A 25,421-nucleotide genomic window follows, 5' to 3' on the forward strand; every position below is an offset into this window, starting at 1 on the left:
TTTTTTTTTTGCGGTATATCAAGAGAAAGACAAGACAAAGTGCAAGATGTACTAAAATAATGCTTGCATTCTAATACTTTTCAAATACACAATATTACGAGATTACATCAGCATTTCTGTAAGTACATTTCCATTTTGCATATAAAAAGAACAAAAATATCACAGTTCTCGACACTTGGGATACAATAAATTCCCTCTGCGTACCTAGTCATCATGTAAAAAAAAAAAAACAGTGATCATGCCCTCAATTACATTAGAAACACAAGCAAAAGTGGACAAGGTCACACAAGGTAACATGCATTCCACTGGAGTGGATGCAGGGCAGAGCACGGACTAGCAAAGTTCGACATTTTACTTTTTGGACTCAGCATTGTGAATGATGCAACAGCAACAGCACAAGGTGAATTTGAGTGACATGTGCAAGAAAGGGCATAGTTCAGAGCATAAACAGAGAAACATTTGCAAGGTATATTTCAAGAGTGCCTCAGCAAACATGCTAGCACGAGTATTTCAGTTTTCTTTTTGGCATGGGATACAAAGCTGAACAGTGTGTGGCTCATTTTAGCCAATATGTACACTGTTTGCTCCCATGACTCATGTCACAGCTGAATGTCGAAGTGGGGGCAGGAACATATTCAAGAGAGCTCCCTCGATTGGTGAACTAGCAATGCAAAGTAATACTTCCATTGTCAGACCCCAAGAGTAGAAGCCTGTTCAACGGTAAAACAGCCATAGATGAAAGAATACCTCGGAATGTATCAGACCTCAGCTTGGTAGTGGTGAAACTTGCCTGGAGGAAAGACAAAAATCGAGGAGAGTGAATTAACATACATCCACCTCATCCACTGTGAAAATGCACGTGCTGCAATACGACGTACCCTCTGATCTATGGAGGAATGAATGTTTATTTTATTTGCTGTCGTGCCTGAAATGACTTCTCCCTGGCTTAGGTTGAGGCATGTTACTGGCTCAGTCGCTCCTGAAAATGAGCAAAAGGACACACCTCTCAATTTTTTTATACATGTATATGTGCTGTCTAACAAACATTCCTCAACCAATTTTTTGTCAGCCTATGGCAGATTTCACCAATGGCATGGCCGTGCGGGGTAAGACGTCCCGGTTGTTCATTAGTAGCCAAGGTTGCGGTGAAGACTGGGAAGTGTGGGTTCGAATCCTACCACCGGCTGTGCTGTCCGAAGTTTTCCCTGGGTTATCCCGAAGACTTTCCGGACGAATGTCGGCGCAGTTCCCCCCTGAAGTCGGCCCAGGATGCATACTAACCCCCCTGTCCCCCACTCCTTCCTGCTGTCCTCTCTCCATCTGTCCACATCTCTACACCGCTCATAGCCACAGTTTCTTCGTGGCGCTAACACGGAATAAAAAAAAACTGTGGCAGATTTCGTACGATATATGTGATTTCCTCTTGGCGTAAAAAATTCTGGGAGAAAAATGTTGCACAGCTCATATTGTGACACTATTCTGTAACTGCTAACCACAAGAGCAAGTAGTAACAGGCAGTCTGAAGGTCATTATGAATGCTACATCAACCATTTACGTTATGATATTCACCTACAAATAACATTCAAGCACATAGGAAGGGAGGGAGCCTTAATGGCCCACACAAGATGTTACATGTAGAAGTACACATCAGCTGGATCGTCCTCTAACCCCTTTTGTTTCTTCAGTTTTCTTTTATGTCAAAACAGTGAACAGAAAATGTGCTTGTTGTATTCAATTTGGTATTTCCTATTTCCTTTTTTTTTCACCTATGGACAACTATGTGGCAAGAATGAAATATGTACCATATTCCCTATGGACTTCCCAACATGCCATACTGTTCTCATACTGGGTTTTTACATTATGCATCATCTTCACCAGCTCGCTTGCTTCCTAGCCATTTTTTCATTGTCATACTGTTCTCATCATGGAACACAGCTCTAATTTCTATAAAAGTCTTTTCGTCGTCATACACGGGAAGCATGCTGCAAAATGCGATGTTCTGCAGCACACCATTTTCCCCCATAATAGATGACACCATACTGAAAAATGTTGGAGGACACAGTATAACAAAGATCCCAACTGTAATAATGTATAGTGGCACCTTTTAAATGACTATGAGGCTTCGCATCTTCTGCTGCCCAAACAGCAACAGAATTATCCAATGAGGAAGACACAAAGTACTTGTCACTGAAGGCCTTCGTCTGAAACAGTACACGATTTTCCTGATTAACATTAACCACTAACCTGGTGTCGATAATGATAGATATAAGTTGAATAACCAGGTATGCAACATCTACAACATACCTGGAGTACTTCGCCATCATGTGCTACCCATGAACCAAGCATGAAGCCCGTCCTGACATCAAGCACCGATATGATACCCGATGAATGACCGACGACGAGCCAGTTTCCACTTGGCCCAACTGCAATGCTTCGAACCATACCCGCTGACCCCGTTGATACTTTGAATTCATGAGTGTAGCGCCAAGTTCTGGCATCCAGGAATCTGAAATGGGAATACCCATGGTGACAAAAAACCCAAGGTTGACAGATGGAAACGGTGTATGTGTGGAGTGTGCGAATCCAAATATTTGAAGTCGAACGGAATATCGAATCGAATGGGAGAAGAAATGCTGAATACCGAATCAAACATAGAATATTCGCGCAAATTTTACAATATGTGCCTTTTGCGCAAAAAGTTTGCAATTCGTAGCCCATGGCTTTAGTGTTATTTTTCTGGCATTAACTACATTAATTAGCCCCTATTCTTTAATTTTACATGATAGTGTTTCCTGCCTTTCAGGTGAGTCTACACTTACTGGGTAACTATCCTGATTTCAAAATTTGATGTCAGACAGCGGCACGTTACACAGACGAGGCTGCGAACATCCGCAGGTCATTTGCGGAACAAACAAATGAGACCCTCTTAGTTCCTGGGCTGCAGGCATTGTTCGAGAGTCTTAACTTTTTAAGGGCAAACCTCCCAGACATCAAATCAAGATCCCCCGCCGGCACCGTGCACGTGGGAGTAACCTGGGCTAATGCTGTCTTAAGTTAAACAACAACGGTCCACCTGTGTTGGCCCTGCAGCACTGGCAATTTCGTAAAGCAGGCTTCACATCATGTAGGGAAGCATCAGGTGAAGCCCACTTTCTGGGTGGTGTCGCTCATATTCCAGGGACTATTCGGAAAACCGAATATGTATTGGATATTCGATTCGCGAGTCAAATACTTCGTGTCATTGGTACTCTATTCAAATTTTAGAACTCTAATATTTGCACACCCCTACTTTTACGCCATCTACAAAACTCATATTGTCGCGTTGTTCACTAGCAAAACTAAGTCTGCTGCCATTAAGTCTCTCTTCTGTTGTAATCTTCCGTAGACCATGTCCTAAGAAGCAGTGCTCTACAGACCACTCTTTGTAGACACGTGTAAAAAAAAATGAAAGCATGACAGCTATACTACATAAACTTTGTCCTTATATTCGTGTTAGATGCCGTAAATGCTTGCGTGATGTACGACGCTCACTTCGGACACAGAATCGGTAAAAATAACTGCTCGTGTAGTTATAGCTAGCGCTAGATAGCATAGCTAAATCTGCAAATCTGTAAATTCCACATCTTTGTGACCGCACATCTGTAGAACATAGAATGTGAATCGCTTAGCATGTGGGTGGACTATGCTGGCCAATGCACAGGCAAAGACATTGTGCTACAAAAGAGAAACTTAACGCAAACTGACGTGTTGCATATTCTTCCATGTAAAAGCCATGTAATGGCATTCTTCCATCTTGGGAAGAACATAACATGACACCCATTCAAGTTTTTACTGAAGGACATCACCTGGTGGACCCACATCCCAGGAATGTGCTGCAACATGTAGAATTTTTCGAAGAGTCTGGCTAGGTGTAGTACTCATCAATAAAATATCGCTTCCTGATCAGCGAATAGGACATACATGCACTGAGGGACTGATATGGTGGTCGAAAATGATTCTCAAATGATTCTCAAAATAAATAAAACAGAAATAAATAAAATAAGTAAATGAAACAAATAAATAAAATAAAACATCTTTTCCTGGTCAGGACATACATACATACATTGAGGGACTGACATGGTGCTTGAAAACGATTCTAAAAATGAATGTGGCATTTTGTACCTGACTGTAGAGTTTGCAGTAGCCGCAAGAAAAGTGGTGCTGGGGGCGGGCATAGCGATGAGTGCCGTCACTGGATGAGTCTTGCTCGTATCCAGCTGCTTGAGGCAGGAACCGAGGAATGGATCCCAAATCTGACAGCACGAGACATCTCATTGTTACTGGCAGTCACCGGTCAGATCGGTTAGAATTTAGACTCGCGTGCAAGGATACTGACACACAAGGTCGTAGGGCAAGAGAGTGCAACAGAACTTACATGCACAGAGGAGTCGCAAGATCCAACCACACGCAGAGAAGATAGGAAATTGACAGAGAGGACAGTTTTCCTGTGGTTCCCGTAGGTCCACTGAGGTGCTACCACGGATGAGCCGTCTCCAGAACTACGCAATGACCACAACTTCACAGTGCGATCCTTACTGCCTGACAAGAAGGAGTTCTCATTGTCTAGCACTTCAATGGCACGCACACTGCCACTGTGTCCTGCAAGTGCACACATACACACAAAAAAAAAACAAAAGAAACAATTGAGTGTAGTGTTCAGCAATTTATCACACATTACAGCACACTAGAAAGGAGCTTTTATATGGTCTGGAAGATTTACCAGCAAAGGACTGGAGCTTAATCTGTTTAAAATTGAAGTGAGTGTCTTTGTCACTGCGTCCAATTTCGTGTTCCCAGTAAGCTAACCAGTTTCCTTTCAGATGGCGATGGTCATTTGTCATCTTCCTGCATAAAGTGCAGAGAATTGGAAGCCTTTACTATACATCTTGACAACAAATAGCACAAATTGAAAAGGAACAACGTGCCGTAATCTTGTTACGAGGAACTCACCTCATCACAACATCAATATCATACTTTGGCGCTGAATTCGTCACTTCTCCCGCTACCACCAAACGGCTGTCTTCACCTAGCCGAACATCAATACGGTTCCCAACCATTTCAACGTTCTTCCCAAATTCGCCGCTAACAATGGTCTCGTCCTGGCCTGTAAGTATAAGAGATAAATACAGTCATGCTTTATCGGACATGAACACATCAACTTATGCACAATCTTTTTTTGACAAAGCAGTCCTTTCTTATGCAGTTTTGTCCCACTACTGCAGAATTTTTCAGATGTTCACAGCTAAATCAGCTTGAACGCTGGTGCGACGTGTATTTCAATGTTGTTATGGTCGATTGCTGAGAGCGAGGTCCCAGGGCCCACTTGCACAAACGTTCAGTAAATTCCTCAGTGGTGTCCTCGGTACCTCCGGTAATACTTCGGCACATGCTACTCACTTCAATACTGCCCTTGCACACAGCACTGGCAATGCTACTGATGATGGCGCTGAGGAATTTCCTCAACGTTTGTGCAAGCGGGCACTGACGTTGTGGTGATGTTGCGTTCCAACAGTCGCACTCTCATTTTTTTATGGAGCATGTTCCACCAATGAAGGTTAATGGTACTAATGTTTGACAAGACCTTATGGTACAGTTTCCCCAAGATTGACTCTCAATATTGGCCACTTAAAGGCGATAACTGACTTCAATCACTGAATTACTCGAACTCAGTGACTCACATTATCAGGAATTTCTGCGTAAGGAATGCCGGTGCCTATCAAAGCAAGGGAAACTCTATTTGAGTCTCCAGGTATGCCTCGAATATTTATTTTTGGAGGGAGCTTCCAGATTTTAGCACTGAAATTCAATACCCTCAACATTGGTGTTATGCAGTGTCATGCTAACCGTGTGTTCCACATGAGCGACATTCCCCATCCCTAGAAGAATGCAACAGTGGAAGATGCGAGTGACATCATAGCTTTCTGCTGTCACGTGAGCACGAGCGCGTCAACGTCATGCCTTCACGTGCACTGCTAACCGTAGGGAATATCCGGCGACACAGTCACGAGATATTCCACAGCAGACGACAGGAAAAGACATTGCCAGTGTCGTCTGCTAAGTGTGCAGTACACCAGCCACTGCCGATATTCCGCGGCACTGTGTGAATGCTCAACATAACACGGGACGGAACAAGACGGCTCCCGTGAGCAGTGTTTTCGCTTTTTCTTCCACGAGAATCTTCCGTGGGGAAGTCGCTCTTGTGAATGCACGGTAAAAGATGCTTGAGCTCACCTGCGGATGGGAGTCTGTAATGGGTCTTCTTGAAACCAGTCTTACCAGAACCCCCATCCCCTTCTGCCTCATTGTCCTCAGACACGATCTGACAGTCATAGGTCTCACAGAGGCGCATTATAAGGTCATAATTCTCCAGCGTCTGCTCCATGTAGATTCTGTGTGATGAAAATGCTACTTTGTGACACACAACCACACAGTCTCTGCAGTGTTACCCTTACTGAGCACACACCATCGTTCACAACCATCTAATTCGTTTTTACTAACCCTCCAGCTAGCTTGCAGAGAGGTACGTATGTCATGAAGGCCAGCTCTGCAGTAAACACTTCTTTAATTTCTTCAAGAGCCTTCACCAATGTTGCAGCAGACCCTATTGCACAATTTAAATGAAGCTATAAGCATGATTGATCAGACATGTTCCACATTCAGCAACACACATCACAGCATGCATGACAACAATTAACGAAGCATGTTCTTTACACATTAATTGCCTTCTCACGTGAACAAATTACTTTGGCCTGCATATAGCTTTTGATCATCACCTACTTGAGCATAGTTCTTCAAGCTTCAGTTTAATTAGCTGGCAAGTTTCTACCGCACGTGCAATGTAGCATGCTCAAGATGAATAACATGCCTGCGGGATCAAGAGGAGGTGTCGGCTCATATAAAGGTGGCCCGGGTTTCGGAGGAAATATCGAGTGAATTTTTATGGGAGTTCCTACTCTGTACTCCTGGCTTGCAGCATCCTTGCTGATGCAGAGGTAGTCGTCTATTGATTGCTGCAAGCATTCCCCTGCACCAAACCATAAATAGCGCAGTTGGTGGGTTAGGTATTCGACGGAGCCGTGCCAGACAGATGCAGAAAGCCACATGCAACTTAGTTAGCAGTACAGCTTAGTATCGTAAGCGTTAATAGGTTGATCTGAAGCAAGAATTTTGTATGTTCCGCTGAAGCTGCATAGCTTTAATTTGAGCAGCCACAACAGAACTCCTATTCTGTCACCATTTATTGTCATTTTATTCTTCATGGCATATATGAAGCAGTGCTTGCTTTAATTCCAAAACTTTGGTTGGTGAGAAATAACTGACAGTGCTCCTGTGGCATACTAGTACTGCTCAGTGGCTGATGCTCAAATTAAAGCTACAGGATCCGAGCTTGAGTCAATGTTTCCAGGTCATGGGTTAGGTAGTATTAAAACCAGCCACCTGTCATGTAACATTCATAATGGCAGCAATCTGGTGATAATGGCAGTGGGGAAGTCTCTCCATGTACACCCTGCTATTTGCTACCACAAAAATTGTATGAATCAGTGTGAACACCACAACAGTGCTATTACGTATAACAGTCTCTCTAAGGTGTGACGCCTGAAGTAGAAATGAAAGGCTCACAACAGGTGGACAGTGACAACAAGCATATTAACACATGCGAGATGCATATTAGTATTTCACAAGCACATGGGTATAGTATGTTATGTCAAATTACCCTTAGTCACTTCTACAATCTTTTGTTTATGAAACATGTAATTCCATGGGAAGAAGTATTGTGTGAAAACATGTAAAATGCATTTCAGTAAAAGATCGCACACAATGTAGATGCCAGTGGGCAAAATCCATAATGAAGCAACCTGTGGTTGGGAACAGATGGCTTTGCCATAAATTACTGCATTGAATTTTCATTACTGGTTATGAGTTTTGCCCTTTCTACTGTGTGTTCTGCTTCCTGCCTCACACCTGAATCTCGTGGATATGACTACCAGCAACCAGTAGTGTAGCCAGAGGGGGGCTTCAGGGGTCCCCCCCCCCCGAAATTGTACCTTTGGCAGTGCATTTGAGAGAGGGAAACGAGGGTGAAATCCTCCTCTCCTATGCAAAGTTCCCATAAAACCCCTCCCAAAATATTTTTCTGGCTACACCACTGCCAGCAAATATTCTGTGTTTGCATGGCTCGTCTTACATGACTCTCTTGCAGTTCTGAACAAGATACTTTACTGTTGCCCTATTTTCACTTCCGCTCCTTTTAATTTCCATTTAGCTGTCCATTTCGTCTGAGTTTGGTGAACCCATAGCTAGTTTGATTTGCACAGTACCTTTCTGCTGCCGGGCACAGGTTGCTTCTATGCAACTTAATATGTACCTACTGCTAGATGAGCAGTACTACTGACACCAAAACCCCAAAGTTCACCATGATGTCAACACAGAGTGGTTAAACTTGTGTGAAAATGAGAAAATTTTGTCATGATTAGTAATGTCAACAGTAACTGTCATTTAAAAGGAAGTTATCATTAACACAAGCATCTCATATTTAGCCTTGCATAAATTTAACCACTTAGGGTTGATTCTTTTTATAAATGTTGTTGTTGTTTGTTTGTTTGTTTGTTTGTTTAATGATGATGATGATTATTATTGGAGTTTTTATGGTGCACGGACAACTAAGGTCATAGTGCACCAGAACAGTGATGGGAATGTGATAGTTAAAATTGCATACTATGTCTAGCAAACACAGGGTACAAATGCATAAAACATCAGTGTAAAACTACAAGAGGTTGACAATCCCAACAACTGTGTTGTGTGAAAACAATGAAAAAATAAAAAAATATAGAAACAAAACGAGTGGATGTGAGAAATGTAACTGAACGCTAACGTAAACTGAAACAAGCATGCTCTTCTACTTATAATCAAGGATGAGCACCGTAACACGACAAATACTATCAGGGTCCAGTACTTTTACCTGGATCAACAGGCCCTTCTAATGGAGTTAAGTGCTGTACATCAGCAACAGATCCTGCATTATGTGCTCGATCAAAGGAAGAAAAGAAGCGTCGCAGCACAGCAGACAGGTGCCTACGAGACATCTCGAAACCAATCCGCAGCCCAACTAGATAGAGAACATCTGCAATGCGGTAGGTCAGAAGCAGACGGCCGCGCACTCCACTTGGGAAGCACAAGTGCAGGGAAGAAGAGAGTTGAACCAGTGGGTACACAACATTCTTCAGCACCAATTCCTACAAAGACAAGAAGATGGAAAAGATATTAATCGATGTTAGGCCGACAGTGGACATCTTTAGATCTTGAAGTTTTAGGGTTTTACCCGATTCTTCCCCGAAATTGCACCCCGAATTGAAAGTTCACCCTTTAGGGTGAAAGCCAATTTTTACCCGGCAAATTCCCCTCACTGGGATGTCTGTAGGAATGCATTAACTTGCTTTTTTGGCAACAAATGCAGTTACATCACCATTTGTAGCAAACCACTACAATTAGTTTGAGTAACCGAGTCTGATTTATCCCCGAATTTAGCATACGGGGAGTTTTTTCACCCGAATTCGCATGAATTTAGTGCACACGTTTATTTACCCGATTTTTACCCCCCGAACTTAGAAAAAAATATTTCCCGAAAACTTCAGGCTCTAGACATCTTGTCACTTCTTTATGCCCGAAATTGATAAATGTTATTTTGAAGTTTCCAACTCGCGCTTATCCCGCTTATAACGTGCGTATTCTAAACTACATATTGCACACCTCACCTGCAGTTGATTCATAAGTGTGGTATCAGACAAGTAAGGAAGTATATGCTTCACCAGTGACACAGCTCCTAGCAGCCCAGCTTCTAGTGTTTCTGTCATGTGTTTCTTACACAAACGCAGCTAGAATGCAAAAATAGATTTCACGCAAAGATTTCTTGAAACACAGTGTGCCCAAGAACTCACCAAGTCAGCCAAATGAGGGAGATACTGGAAAGTGATGAAGTTTTCACCATATAGCATTGCGACATTTGACAGTGTGTCAAGCACTTTGCTAGCAGTGTAGTCGCCGACGACCCAATGGTCGAAAAGGTTCACACCTGAAAGACGGTGCAGTTGCGCAAAATAGTCAAAAGATAGGGGACAGAACGCAAGAAAGATTAAAAATGATAGCTTCAAGGCATCACGTCAGAATCCCCCGTTTCTTTTGCGGTCATTTTTAATTTGAGTAGCCCACGATATAGTGAAAATGAAAGAAAAACTGAGGCTCTCAAGGGCAACGGTCTCAGCAAAATGTGGGCTTCAGAAATTTTCATTAACTATAGCATCTTTAGTCAACGAGGATGTTCATCAATTACACCAGCGGATTAGGAAGTGCTGCAACTTACAGTTGGGTGGGTGTGGCCCATTAGCTTCAAGCAGCTGCTGTGGTCCCATGTAGCACAGCGTAAGCATGCGAAGCAAATTGCGGGTCAAGTGCCGCGCCGTTAGCACGGGTCCAAGACGATGTGCAAGCCACAGCACACTTTCTGCTGCTACGTCACTCAGGCTACAGTTACTGGAACTGCTGGAGCCACTTGACTCTACTGGTGGTCTCTCAGCCTGCCTTACCTCCTGCAAAGAGTTTAACACAGCTGCACAAACAATGTTGTGGTCACTACTGAATGTACCAGAAGGGCTACTGCACTTTCATGCTTCAGTGGAAATACACATAATTTAAACAGCTGACGCTTGATTTATATTTTAAAAGCATGCTCCATTACAAAAACAGAAATAAAACTAAAACAATCATGAGTTCTGTAAAAATAAAGCTGCACTTTAAGGTGGCCACATCATGCGGTCTCAGGACCTCATGTTCATGTCACAAGGTCTCTCGATCACTGCAGTGCCGTCTGCTTCTTCCCAGTGGCTCCAAATGGGTAAGGCCTGAATCGCGGCAATGAAATTCGGAAGAAACGGAGGGAGAAATAAAAAAGGGTGTGTGGTGCAGGCACCTTTTCTAAATAATTTTATTAGGTGGTAGTAGCTTCACCAGCAGCTGTGTTATGTCCCTCGATATTATGCGTTCAGGTGTCCGTTTACATAACTTGCATAGTCGCTGGTATGCCCTGATGCTACAAGATCCCTAAGTGCTAAAACAGTGTTCTCGTCTGCAACAATATTCCATCGAACACAGCTTTAGTTGAGTGCCACATATCAAAAGTAAAGATGTGAGCATATTTTTTACTTCCACTGAGCACACATACAACTACAATTTCCAACTCAGGATTATACATGTTGCCGGACAGAATTTCATGTTCTGTTCATGTAACAGAGAATAACATAGGCTGCATTTTGTGCGGCTGTGGCACTATATTTTGTGACAAGTTGACCCGACATGCATGTTAATGACATGCATGTTAGGACATGAGTCAATGTAGCATATTACCTCAATGTTGCTCGGTGGAGGATAGGATGCACAGCTGGAGCTGGATTCGTTTGCTTCCTGCACTTCTTCATCAGAGTCTTTTGGTGTCTCTTTCCTCGGCTCATGCTTTGGAGACGATGACCACACTGAAAAGTGGGCCTCAGGATAGGATGAGGATACTTCGTCTTCTCTAACCTTGGAGAAAAATAGTTCTACATTAAGCTGAAGTGAACGTTAAAAACATTTGTAGCATGTGTAACAGTAAAAAATTAAGTAATTAAATTAAAATTATAGTAATTAAAGTAAAATTATAGTAAAAATAGTAGAAAATGACACACGAAGCTCTCTCCCGTCTAAAAATTTAAAAATGCTCATCTTCTCCCTTTTCTTTTTTTTTTTCCCTCTCTGTTTCCTGCAGTTATGTTGTTACGAAACAATGAACCATAACAAACACATGTATTCTTTTCTCAGTCCCAACCTGCCTGAGACAATGTGGAACCATTTGATCAGTGTGGTACTATTTCTAATAAACTGTTGTGGAGTCTTGTAGGCCATCAGACCTACAACGTTTCTATGTTTCAAACTGACTGCTACCAAGAAAGAAAGAACACAGTACTGCGTATAAATAATACCTTGTCCTCGGAAGAGGAACTTTCCTCGACGCCCGTTTCCAGCACAAATATTTCTGGTTCGGGCAATTGTTCACAAGCCTGGGATGTTGGCAGCTTATTGTCATCAGGCATGTGTGCATCTTCAGTGAACTCTTGTAGTGGCTCATTTTGCAGTGTTGTATCAGCTTCACCGAGGTTGTCCAACTCCGGAGCACTTAAGTGGGAACTCTTACGTGGCACCGTGTCAGAGCCTGGCACACTACTGAACAAAAAGAAACAATGCTGCTATTAGCACGAGAAATAATGGACAGACGCGCCGTCAGACCCTGCTTTAACAACAGCGGTTATAACTATAACTGCCCTCCCTCAAAGTTGGCTAGCAGAAAAAAAAAGCAAAAATTAAAGTGCTTGAGCAACCTAGACAAAAAAGCTTTTCCATCATATGATGACACCAAACAAACAGAACTCGAATTCATAGTCCCTTTTATATTACTACTGATAAAATTTAAAAAAAGAAAAGGTTTTGTGAGGTTTTGCTTTCTTGCCTTTCTCCTTTTGTATGTGCATGCGGCATCTGTAATTCTGTATGTAGCGGTTGAGGTAAATCCCAGCGCTTACATGTGCTGAAAAGAAGCATCTCCGTAAGAACCAACTGCCTCCACTAAGAGAGTTGCAAAATGCTGAAGGAAGGTTTTCATCCCCAGACGTACCTAGACAAAATACACGCATAAATATGCATATTGTGAGACAGGATTAATATCATCACCATCATCACCTTCAGGGCGCGAGCATTCAAGCTTCTAACAACGGTATCTAGTGCACTGTCGTTTCTGTTTTCCTTTTTGCCATAAAGTAACACTTGCAATATCCCCCTCCTACTCTCATTATTTCACACATGACATGTACATGTACAAGAGAGCCACCCACTGAACCATACAGCAACAACAGTACTAATAAGCACACTTGAGCAGAACTCACCTGAAGTTGAAGGAGGAAAGACCTGTGAAAGAGGCGTAGGTGTTTTGTGGTCGGCTGTTCGCAGCCCAAGAGAGCCACCAGCACACCAAGCAAATGTTCAGAGGTGGCCTTTGGACCAAGTGCTTGACCCACCATCTCAAACAGCTGCCATACGGCGAGCAGTGAAACTTCCTCATGAGAAAACAGGTCATTTAGGTGGCCCATCATTAATTCAAGGTCTGAACCCCGAATCGCTGCCAGGAGGTGGGGCAATTCTTGAGATGCGTGTTTCACCTGGAGTAAAGAAGTGAATTGATGGAATGAATATAACATTATAAGAACAGTTGAGTAACGGAAAAGAAGAACTTCAACACTACATTTTATGGCTTTACGATGCGTGGTTACATACTACCATGTCAACATAGGGCTTTACGCAGCTACAACTGCCTTCACACTACTGCGTGTCGCCACACCCAAGAATATGAATAGGCTGCCTTGTTTTCAGGTTTTATGTCTTTCGAAAATCAGGGTCAAAAATCAGGTTTTATTCTGTGAGCTGTAAAGTCTGGCGATATTGGGTTGAAAAGGAGACTTCTGGGTGGAAAATAACAAAAAAAGCACTTCTCCTATTTCAGATGAAAACGAGCTGTGCTGTGCGCACAATCTCCAGCGCCTATATTGGTGCAAAAATTTGCATTTTGGCAAGTTAATTTCCAGTGCTTCTCGGGTTTTACACGAAGTGACAATAATGCAAATATCCCCATCATGAGGGAAAAAAATGGGCTCTACCATGTTTAACCATAAAACAGAAGTCTCTAAAAATGAATTATCTCGCAAAACCGGGCAAGTTATTTTGTGAAGCAGCAACTGTTTCAACTTCTGTCAAGTCCACCCAAAGGAAACAATTTTTTCCCAACCATATCTATATACTATAGGGTATCCCAAATAACATCTACCAAGATTTTAAAGCAGACAGAGCACTCTGCGTGGAATGAGATCAACCGAGTGTTGCTAGCAGCCATGTATCCTATTTGTCAGCATTTTTTTTTCTTTCTGTGTAATTAATTAATTAGATAAGATTAATTAGGCATCTTTTAAAATAGGCTGAGGGGCCAAACTATCAATTGAAAAGTTAGTAGAGTACCTTGAGAAACACCCGATCAACGTGTTCCCAACAAATAACTTTTTATTCTTTAGCAAGAGAAAGCCTGCGAAATAAAATAAAAAACATAAAAAGGGGTCCACGTGCTTTTGGGCATAAAATCTACTTTGGTTACTTTATATTTTATTTTATTTATTTGTCTGTTTTATTAATTTATCTAAAAAACTAACTGATAATTAAAAATAAGTTACATTAATTTGCTTAATTTAACCTTATACAAAATTTCTTAGGTGTCAACCATATAAACGAATGGAAGAACGTAAGTTCCACAGCAAATTTATCACGTGACAATGCTGCCCTGCAATCACAACTTGCGGACACATTTACACGCAGGATCTTTTTGTATTTCGCGAGCTGCAGATATTTAGATACCTTAGACAGATAGATACCTTTTCCGTAGGTACCTGTAGGGCATCCATTCTGGCTAGGAATTCGTACAACGAAGGGTAGAGGCCAGGAAATGGCAAGATAGGAAGCAAAGGTTGCAGTAGCTGGTGAGCAGATGGAGGTGGAAGCCCAGAGTCACACACACATGGATAGCGCCATTCAAAGCTCCCATCAGGAAGGGTGGGACGAGGTCTCCCAGTCTGAAGGAGCAACTGCACAGCAGCTTGAAGGCACCTGACTCGGCACAGAGTGTCAACGGCGTTATAATTTTACGTTAAACACCAAAACGTAGCAAGAAGCTTACTTTGGAAGCTTGTTTGAATAAAGCTTCAAGAAGTGGACGGCATGAGCGTATCGACAGTTCAAGTCCCTGGACGCATATGGTGCTGTACTCGAAAAGGCAGACATCTCTACGAGCAGGCAGCCCAAAACAAACATATCTGCGGTACGAGCATTGTGTCCGGTTTGGGACGGGCTTCGACTGTTCAGTTTCTGAAAGACACGTAGGGCATTAAGTCTTACCTCTGTGCATACGACTAGTACAGACTAGAGATGCGAAGACCCGAAAAAAAAAAAAAAACGGAAATTTTGGGGGAAAAAAAAACAGCTTTTTTCCGGGTTTTTTCTCGTCTCCGGAAAAATTGCCCAAAATTTCCGGGCGACAAAATTCAAAAATGTAAATTTTCATGCCTTCGATGCGTTCCAACCCGCCAACAGTGCCTTAGGTGCCTCTAATCCGCCAACAACCGCCAACTTAGAGCTCCGTCTGGCTGCACCAAGTGATCGCCATCGCGTTCACATAATGTCGGAGTTCTGGTCAGAGTGGATGGGTTGTTCCAATTACCTATCGCTGAGTAGACAGCAGTCTCATGGGATGCTCTGCTCTGCATTTATGCCTAGAGGGTGAACACTACTAAAGTTTCTAGCTCATTGTAGGCTGTGGCTTGGCCGGCAATGCTTCGACTCAGCAGTAACTGCGTTTGTTTCCATTTTTTCCAATTTTTGGGAAAAAAAAAACAGAAAAAGAAAACGGCTTTATTCGAGCAATGCAAAATTTCCAGAATTCTTTTTATTTCGAGATTTATTTTCGGAAATTAATTTAAATTAATTATTTTTAAATTAAAAATTAAATTAAATTTTTTTAATTAATTTAAATTAGTAATTAATTAAAATTTAGAGATGCAAAATTTCCGGAAATTTTGCATCTCTAGTACAGACAGGCCCTGCATATACACAGAGATAAAAGTTTTCATCAAGTGCTCAGCCACACTTACATCTGCAGAAAGTGCTAATGAAGGCACAGCGTAGGGTGCATGGGTCAATGAGAAAGAGCACAGGCTTTCAAGCTGTTGTAGCTTCACTAGGGGGTTGTAGTCCTTGGGAAGCACAATTGTCTGTTGTTCAGGAAGCGTAAGACTTCCTGTGCCTGGGTTGCCGGACAGCTGCTGGCCAACCGACCATGATCTGCAAAGATGGCAGATTAGTAAAAACTTCTGCGAAGCTGCTTCACAGCCGTCACTGTAGATTCCACTGGCACACCGATGACATTTACCCGACAAAACATTCCACGAGGTTGGCATGTGGTGGGCAAATCGACTCGCAGGAAGGGAATGAAATAAAAAAACAACAACGGAGGACAGTCATTTTATCTTCATTCATGAAGATGCAGCCGGTGGGATGTCAAAATGCACCCTACTTACTTCACAATGCTGGCCACTTTCTTGTATTTCTGGCTTGAATCAGTCGACTCATCTTCACCGCCATCCTTAGCATCTGACTGAAAATTTAAGCCTAGCTGTGTAATATACATTTTATATTTCCAACTGAAACAATAAAAAGCTGTAACAACAGTGTTGAGTACACGTGAAGAGCATGTCGCTTACATTCTGAACATCCTTCTCTGAACTACCATCAGTTCTGCTCTTTCTCCTTGCAGAAGTGGAAGCAGAATGCTGAAAGGGATACAAAGAGCACAACCACAATGAAGCAGACAAACAACAATGTCATAGAATCTCTACTGCACACTAAAAGAAGTCACACTACTTCACACTATTTCTGCACACTATTTCAGTAGCCATTCAACTAACCTTGACCACGGGTGAACCTGAACGCGGCTGCTGAAGACGAAACGTCTTTGGTGCAGAGAAACGAGAAAAGTAGATGCTGGGACCGGCCCTGTGGGGATGAGGCGCTGTGAAGAGCTGAACGACACCACAGTTATGCAGCGAAGTATGTTCATCCACCAATGGCAAGCACACATTCTTGTTCTTCACGGCTGCTGCTCCTGTAAGCTATGGTGATGTGAAGTGGTGTAAGCCATGGTGATGTGCAGATATCACCAAACTGACCAGGAACTGAATCTTAAAACACAGTCCCCCATCACCTTCTGCCCAACCTACCCTATCTACACCTCCACACCCTGCACCCCCACCCCACACCCCTGCACACTACAGCCTCACAGCAAGATGAATCTGTACACGTGGCAATGTACCTATGTATCAAACAAGCAGAAGCTTTACAGTGAGTAGAACAGGTTTCTGCTAACACGCTCATGCTGAAAACTTGAATGTGAACAGTTCAATAAAACACAGATACCAGTTAACTGCTATCAGTGCTCCAGTACACAGTTTAAGAGACTAACATGCTGGCTTCAGAAAAAAAATGTTTGGAGGCTCTCTCCATTGCAGAGGTCCACGAGGTTTGGGACATAGTATAATTTATTTTGGTGACTTTGAATTTAATTTAGGTTATTTTATATTATTAATTACTGCGTAAGTGGTCAATTTCACGGTCTTAATCATTTGTGAATTCGGATGGAGGAAGGTTGGGGAATATTCCACAGAACCTTAATTTCGTAGAATGTTGACCTTGCACAGCAGATTTCTAAGAGGTGTCACTTACTTCATGGGAACAGAAGAAAAACTGCATGAACAAAATTTGTGGAAATTAATCCTCATGAAATTACTACTTGTACAGTAATTAAATTAGAAATTATATTAGTTCATCAATTATACCAAATTATAACAGCAAGGTGTTACATGAAGTTACATGTTACATTCTTAAGCGTCAACCACATTAATTACCGCTAATTAATTAACAAGGGGCGATGAAAAAAATATTTTTGGATAGACCACACAACTGCTAAACACATACAACTGGTTCCATTTGTGTCCAGCACTCCGTCTTTTTTTTAGCCCCTGGCCCTTTTTCGGTGGGACACCCTGTATACAATGCAGATAATCAACAAGACAAGCAAACCTTGTATCCAAACGTGATGTCTATCCAATGGTGAAGATGCTCTGACACCCTGTCGCATTCCAAAGCAGCCATGTGCTTTTCAATGAAATCTTCCGGCCCACTGCACCATGAAGGCACTTCTAGGTCTGGCAAGTCTTCGTGGATTGATTTAAATATGCTGGAGTCAGTGAAGAACTCTGGAATGCACTCGTTTGGAGTCCATTCCTATGGAAATATAACAGTGTCGTGTAGCCAATAAAGCTCTTCTGACCAACCATGGTGACGCACTGCTTGAAACGAACCTGCAGCCGTTGTATCGAAACAGGGTATTCAGCTGGCACCCATTTCTGTCGGACATGCTGGCACAAAATGCTACGTGGGAGCCTCCTTGCCATGTACACATAATATGTGATATCTGGCAGCGTTTCGGACACATGGTGAGGTACCTAAATGTTATGAGCCACTTCAGATTTCTCCCGTCAAGACGTACAAAGCAGAATGCAACTACACACTAACAAAAATCAGAACTGACATTTGTTGAGAATGCAAGATGTAGATTAAACGTAACAGATAAGCACTTCACTTCCATCAGTGTAGAAGATGCCGGGGTTGCACTGCAAGCCACAAGAACTATCAAGTGCACCTCCACAGAGTTTGTCAGGAGCCATGTACCTTGCTAACATTGCATAATAGAGATGCACAAAGCGTAGTGAAAGGACTTGTGGGTAACTTAGGTATGTGACAAATATGTTTCATCGAGTGAACTCTAGGAAGCCTTATGATGTGAATGTCAACTGGATGGTACAGAGCAAACCAGAACATTAGGAGATTAGAAATTACAGACTAATACCCTGGTCACACGGGGAGTCCCAATGGTTATTTAAGCTAACGTACATTAACCATGCGCGTTAGCGCCACCCAGTGTGTAAGGTGTCAACCTTTCACAGAGCAATGGATGTAATGTTCCTTGAGAGGTTGACACGTTATACACTAGATGGCGCTAACACAATGTCCAATCGCCGTTGGTTTAAATGACCATTTAGGCTCCCCGTGTGACCCGGGTATAAAAGCCCCTTATAAAAGGTAATGGCAATACAGCCACTTGAATTCACTGCACAAGCGTGTGCATTCGTTAGAGATTTCAAAGCAAATTTTTGAAGATTCTGGAGTAACGCATACTATGGTACTCTCTGCCATATGTTTACATGACACAAGATGAGTCCTATTATACAAGATGCCCAAAGTACAAAAGGATGTTATGAAGCTTACCTTCCAATTACTGCAAATATTAAAATATTACAACAGAAGTTCAAGTAAGTGCAAACAGCATGTAGAACAAAGCCTGCAAAGAACATGCCGATGGCTTTACCTGCACGGCACGGTCGACAGCAGTAGTCGTCGATGACGTGTGAAAAACGCCAGCAGATTCGTAAGTGACATCCAACTGCTGGTCTCCGCGTGTCAACCTGAACTTTGACCGTGTCAAATCACGCCAGCCACCATCAGGGTGTGACAGGTCTCGTACCCACGGAAGCACCGGGTGGTGTCGGGGGTTTCCGAATTCCCTCCCACAGAGCTGGGCCAAAAGAGAAAAGCATACAATAAAGCCAACACATACAGGGTGAAAGATGAAAGTCACTGAAAAGGTTAGCCAGCTGTAGGACTCGAACCCACATCTTCTGGATTGCCGGTCCAGGGCTCTACCAATTGAGCTAAGCTAACACGCCTTCTCAGCGACTTCCAGGGTGCGTCATCTGAAGGGACAAACCAGCCACTCTCTCTGACTCATCCTCCTTTCACTCTTACATTTTTGCTCACTCACACACACATTCATACGACGGGATCGACGCAGGCGGCAACTGATGAACATGAAAGAACTGATGTTCTGAGGCTGGAACAACATAGAAGGGACAAATTGGTCTTAGGCAATTTGAGGCCTTGTATGTATTTGTCCCTTCTATGTTGTTCCAGCCTCAGAAGATCAGTTCTTTCATGCACATACAGGGTGTTTACGCTAACTACATGTATAGACTAATTTTTTTATATATGGAAAAATCTTTTTTTTTAAGTTATAATATAAGCGCCTAAGCGATAACAATATGTTCTACGCCAAAAGCCACACCACACGAGGGCACCGGCAACCTCCGAAGTCGATGCATTAATTAGGTTTCATTAATTAACTAACTTTAAATTAACTTTAATTATTGGAGATAGAAGCTCAGCACAAATGCAAAACTGGCTTCCCCCGGTGAGCTGATGCCGCTCAAGAGGATTATAGCACGAGGAAATAGCCCTGAAATAATGTCAATGTGATGGTAATTCTTGACGTGAGCTCTTTTTGCCCTTTTCATTAAACACGGGGGAGAAGGCATGCTGCAGTTTTTTAAAACGGCAGCGGCATCAGCGCACTGAGGGAAACCGGTTTTGCATTTGAGCCGAGCTTCTACCTCCAATAATTAAAAAGTTAATTAACAAATACAACATTGACTTAGGAGGTTGCTGGTGCCCTTGCAAAAAAATAACTGCGAAAAAATGATTTCTGCACATATAAAAAAACATCTGTCTATGGTTAGCGTGGACACCCTGTAGAAAGGTGTACATAGCAGATGAAATTCTCGAAGGATAGGTTCGTACCTTGTTCAGGGCCATCAGGTAATCAAAGTTGCCAAGTCCACCCTTAACCCAGTCGTCCACTAACCGATTAAGTTGCAGTTCAGTATTGTCAGAACTATCGTTCATAAGATCTTTCTGAGGAGATGATTTTCGAGAGGATGAGGCAGTAGAGTCAAGGTGCATTTCACCTTTGGATTCTTTTTCTAAAGCAATCCACCAGGGTGGTACAGCTTGCATCCAATATCTGCTGTCCAGGTTAATGTCCCTAGGAGTATAATGCGCAAGCTTAAATATATATATGTACATAAGTGTTATTCTCTGCAGACAATTGGCAATGATATTACAGAGTGTGTAAGAATTTCTTTTGATTTGTTCGTTTCAATAGCTGCACTTAAAGAAATATTTGACCACAGAAATATATTCTGCCAATGAGGTCTAAGCTGACTTGCCTGAGTAACATACAAACTGTGCAATCATTGAGACTGGTTCTTTGAAATATTACACACACATGCACTGGCTCTAGCATGGAGGACTATGGACAGTTCTCCTCTGAGTGTATCTGAGTAGATACATATAAGCGCATAATTCTTTGAGGAATATCGATGCTGTAAGTTTGTATGTACAGCTATTCTTTTAGTTAGAATGTTTTCATTAGAATGCTCCATGACCTTTCACTTTCAATTATAGTACGGCAGTTCCGAACAATTTTCTGTAATATTTTGTGAACTGGCCCAAAAAATGCACTCCACAGAAAAATATCTCCATGGTTTAACTAACCTGGTGCCATTTTTGTTTATAATCCTATCCTTACAATAGCCTTTTAATTGTAGGAACTAAAGGCAATCATGACACTTAAGGCACCTCTAGGTGTCAATAACAGCCACATTTTTACTACAGGCAGGGTCACTATAGCAAACGTCTTCACTGCTAATAGCACAACGCTGATAAGTAGATTGGTAGGAATCCAGCGAACCGGTAGAGATGTAGGAAGGGAGTTGCCTCAGGACAGAAGCCGCCGATATTTCGAACAGAGACTGTTCTTCTTCTGATAAGTGTGACAACAGTGTGACAATAAGTGTGATGACACTGATAAGTGTGACACAAACCGTAGAGTCATAGGACCGAGTGGCAGGCCAAGATCGTGGATGTACCGCAGCAGCCTCAGAAGCTGGTACACGATGAAGAGTAGACGGGATCCCACAAGAACAGCCGAGCTGAACATTGCACAGTCTTCTAACGTGTGCTCCCGGTATTCCAGGAATACCAGAAATTCTGAACTTGTTTCTACTACAAACGCTGCTGGCACAAGGTTTGGGTGAGTCTGACCCTGTTCGGTCCCTAGAAACGAACGTCATTTGTCAATACGTCCCGTGAACTTTCGTGGCCTTTGCACCGGCTCAAATTTCACGAAGTGTGCAGAAGTGTCAACCACATTGGTGGCCTGTCAGTCAAATGAACAGACAATCTCAGGCTTCACACTGAGGGTTCACTAACCGTTAGAACCGCCTCCCTCACACGTTGGCTCCTCGCAAACACTAATGATTGGGCAGCCATAAAGCTTGTGCAGAACTTCTCGTACGGTGGTGTTGTATTCCTTCAAACATGACAGAAATGGAAGATATGGCATAAATAGCCAAAATTAGCCAAATACCACTCTGCAGAAGTGCATCAAGAGCTTGAACTCATGCTGATAGTAACACATACTTGAGCATGCATGCATCATGTGTAGAGCATGAAGTTTTAGGGTTTAACCCGATTATTCCCCAAATTCGCACCCCGAATTGAAGGCTGCGTCTTTAGGGTGAAAGCCGATTTTTACCTGACAAACTGCCCTCACTAAGACGTCTGTAGGAATGCACACTAACTTGTTTATTTACCCGATTTTTGCACTCAAACACACAAAGAAATATTTCCCAAAAACTTCATGCTCTACTCAAAGGGACGTCACGGCAGCAGAAGTGCTGACTATATGGAATTCAGTTAGAAATAATTAACTGCAAATTTAACTGAAATACTATTCCACACAGTGACTCTGTGGATCATAAGTGGCTCATAGTGGCTCATAGATCATGTTGCTTCGAGTCCTGTCACTCTTAAAGGGGCGCTAAAATGCAAAAACAGGTTGACTTCAAATTACGTTACATGCTACGATAATTTCCCACTTGTTATCATAATTCAAAGCTTTGATTCCGTTACAAAGCTACAGTCACAATTATACCTGACTCTTTCTTGCTTCGGCACAAAGCAGTGAACGTCACTTCAGCCCATGCATCGGGTATACATCTAGTGCTTTTAGTCCATGCTTCGCGTGCACACACGTGCCACGCCACAAAGCCACCCCGACGAAAAACACAGTGCAAGTTCGAAATGGACTGGTGTCACTGTCCGAAGGACGTGAAGATAATTGATGTCACTGGAACATTTGTAATAACTGTTGTGGTCTACAATTCAGTAAACCAGTACTGAGAAATGCAAGAATGTGCATCATGCCGCGCATGTACGGAACGCACACACACGACAGGTATGCACATGCTTTTCATGCTGTCTAATCGGATGCTGCCAGTCTTCGCTTTTTGAGGATCCCATTCATTGCCGCCAAAGGCAGCTCTGTTTCTATTGCATTTTTCTTCTGAATGGTAGCGCTGTGTAAACTAATTTTGTATGCACTGTACTAATGGAAACACTGACTTCCATTTGAGAGCAAGTTGTTTTTGCATTTTAGTGCCCCTTTAAACTGGTTTTCTTCGGTTGATGGGACATAACAAAAAAAATTAACTTCACATGGGCTCTACCTTTACAGACTTCTCTTTGGTAGTGTACTTCATGGGCTTATCGAGGGACCCATAGTTTGAGAAGTTGGCTTCTTTCCACATGTTTCTATAATTTGTTTCCGACACATAGCGGATAAGCTCCAGGTAACCCAGGTCATGTGAGCGACTCCATGGTTCTTTTAGCTTCAAGGAGACATACCTATGAAAACGGATTCATTACAATTACATGCGTTGTTCTCATGTGAGTGAGGTAACAGAAAAAAGTGTCATCAGTAAAAGAAAGGGCAAAATATGCTAGAGAATTACGAGAAACAGAAGGGACAGTCATGAGGATCTAGCACGAGGAGAACAAAAAAAAACTTCATGTTAGAAACCTCCTGATGTGGTTTTTACAAGTCTGGAGCAATGTTCACAAAGCGTTGAGTGTTTGTAATACGACTGTGTTTCACAACTTATCTTTATGCTGAAAAGAGAAAAAAAATTTTCTCTGGTAAATTGTAAAATTTATCACGCAGTGTGGCAGTGCTCCCACCTGAAGGCGTAGGCACATTTTCCAACTTGCTAACGTGCCCAAATTGAGCAAAATGTGCAAACGCATTTCAGGCAGCCATGATCTACCTGCTACAGCTACCCAACTAGAATGGCTACCATTTTCACAGTTTCATTTCCAGTCGCCAACAAATCGAATATGTATTCATTTTGCTTTTTATCGCCATCATCTGATCTAAGTTCACCACAGAGCTGTTTCTAATTTGGTTTCCACTGATTTTCACTGCTCGTACTTTCTTCATGAAAGGAAGCCACAGCATTATCGTTTTGCCCTGCCATTACAAAAATATTCTGATATCCCTGTACAAGCATCCATGTTATAGTAATGCCCCATGGTACACATGGTGCACAATTACCTGTTTTCAATCTTCTTGATAGGAAGGACCGACACAAAGGTGTACGGTGGTGTTAAAGCTGCAGGAGACTGATGCACCAGAATTTCACACTCAGTGTCATTCAAGAGGTTGTTGTGCAAGTACTCCTTGGGCACACTTTTGGTGTCGATTACTTGCTGAAGCCATTCTTTGTGCGCCTGAAAGTGAAAGCATCAGCATGTGTGGTGTGCAAGGGCAGACCTTTAGAAGTCAATGTTACCGCAGTACTTGGGATAGGTTTGGTATTTATTCTGAGTTCACCTTTATTTACAAGACTGCTGTCATGCAGTTAAGGCACTACAAAAATAATATTAAACGCAAAAATTCCTTATTCCTTCCAGCCACATTATCAAACGTGTAGATGTGACAAATAAAGCTGCGCGGTTTTTCTGTGTGCATATCCTTCTGCTTATCTTTGCTAGATCGCTGTACAAACACTGAAATTTCTTATTGATGGGCCTCGCGATTAACTATAATCTCTTGCTGGGAATCCCAACCGGTAGCCTACGCCAAGTATGATGGACGAGAGGTACAGCCCCGGTCAACCTTAATAATGACACTGGAAAAAATGTGGTCTGGTTTCCGAACGCGATTAATTGAACAAAATTATTCTGTTAGTTTAACGCAAGGACGCTTGTGTTTGTGTGCTCCCTTCAGTCCCTGTCTTTCGCGTCCCAAAATTTTCCAGTATGCAAGGATTTTGTTCATTTAACATTCCCCCAGTACCCCAAGGGTGGCTGTTATCGCGCTAGAAAATGAGACCAAACTTTTTTTCCAGTGTTATTATTATGGTTGACCGGAGCTGTACTTTTCGGAGCTGTACTGTTTGTTCGCGCGCAAAAAGCACGTCGCAAACTTGCAAACCAACGAAAGCTTACCAAACAAAGTGCTCGTCCTGTTACACAAACTTTAACGTGACTTTCACGAATACCAATAGTATCTTTCAGTATGCGTTTCAAGTCCATCTTTACGACGATGTAAGAAGCGCCAGGCTGTTGCAGGGCGGCTTCACAATCTTCTAATTAGGGGGGAGTGTGCCAACCAGCTGGATAGCGGCATCTCAGCTGAATGGTCTTCAGCAGAAGTTCAAGCTCAACAAGAAGGATTTCTTCCGAATGCGAGACGCCTGTTGTGGTGGCAGGATTATCCGTCTGGTACAATTAAGCGATACAGTGCAGCCACGAACACCAAACAGAGTAACAACGCTACAAGGTAAACAATGAGAGGAACTACGAAATAAAACTTATGCGACAACTTGCACCACTCGCACACAACAACAACAACACATGAGACAGAGAGGAACAGAGTGGAAAGAGCGTAAAAGCGAAAAGGAAGGGAGCATGGA

At 42.5% G+C, this 25,421-nt stretch overlaps 1 protein-coding gene across 2 annotated transcripts; it reads right to left on the reverse strand.

The window, feature by feature from the left end:
- Positions 1 to 42: 42 nt before the first annotated feature.
- Positions 43 to 25,387, reverse strand: LOC135401274 (WD repeat-containing protein 81-like). 2 transcript variants are annotated; one of them, XM_064633565.1, is made up of 34 exons: positions 24,955 to 25,387; positions 24,059 to 24,234; positions 23,175 to 23,352; positions 21,877 to 21,976; positions 21,489 to 21,720; positions 20,404 to 20,647; positions 19,139 to 19,345; positions 18,072 to 18,215; positions 17,791 to 17,994; positions 16,620 to 16,823; positions 16,416 to 16,484; positions 16,233 to 16,309; positions 15,807 to 15,996; positions 14,837 to 15,024; positions 14,535 to 14,766; positions 13,005 to 13,277; positions 12,645 to 12,736; positions 12,048 to 12,288; positions 11,437 to 11,610; positions 10,397 to 10,622; positions 9,975 to 10,108; positions 9,792 to 9,911; positions 8,999 to 9,272; positions 6,905 to 7,063; positions 6,538 to 6,640; positions 6,271 to 6,428; positions 4,990 to 5,143; positions 4,760 to 4,884; positions 4,415 to 4,638; positions 4,162 to 4,292; positions 2,305 to 2,506; positions 2,102 to 2,201; positions 879 to 979; positions 43 to 790 (listed from the first exon to the last, which is right to left on the reverse strand). In XM_064633565.1, exons 1-34 carry the CDS (start codon positions 25,039 to 25,041, stop codon positions 662 to 664), a joined length of 5,652 nt encoding a protein of 1,883 aa, XP_064489635.1. In that variant the 5' UTR covers positions 25,042 to 25,387; the 3' UTR covers positions 43 to 661. The 2 variants fall into 2 exon arrangements, with proteins under 2 accessions (XP_064489635.1, XP_064489636.1); XM_064633566.1 differs by lacking the exon at positions 6,905 to 7,063.
- Between the last annotated feature and the right edge of the window lie 34 nt (positions 25,388 to 25,421).

This window comes from Ornithodoros turicata, chromosome 7, assembly GCF_037126465.1.
Source record: "Ornithodoros turicata isolate Travis chromosome 7, ASM3712646v1, whole genome shotgun sequence".
Lineage (NCBI taxonomy): Eukaryota > Metazoa > Arthropoda > Arachnida > Ixodida > Argasidae > Ornithodoros > Ornithodoros turicata.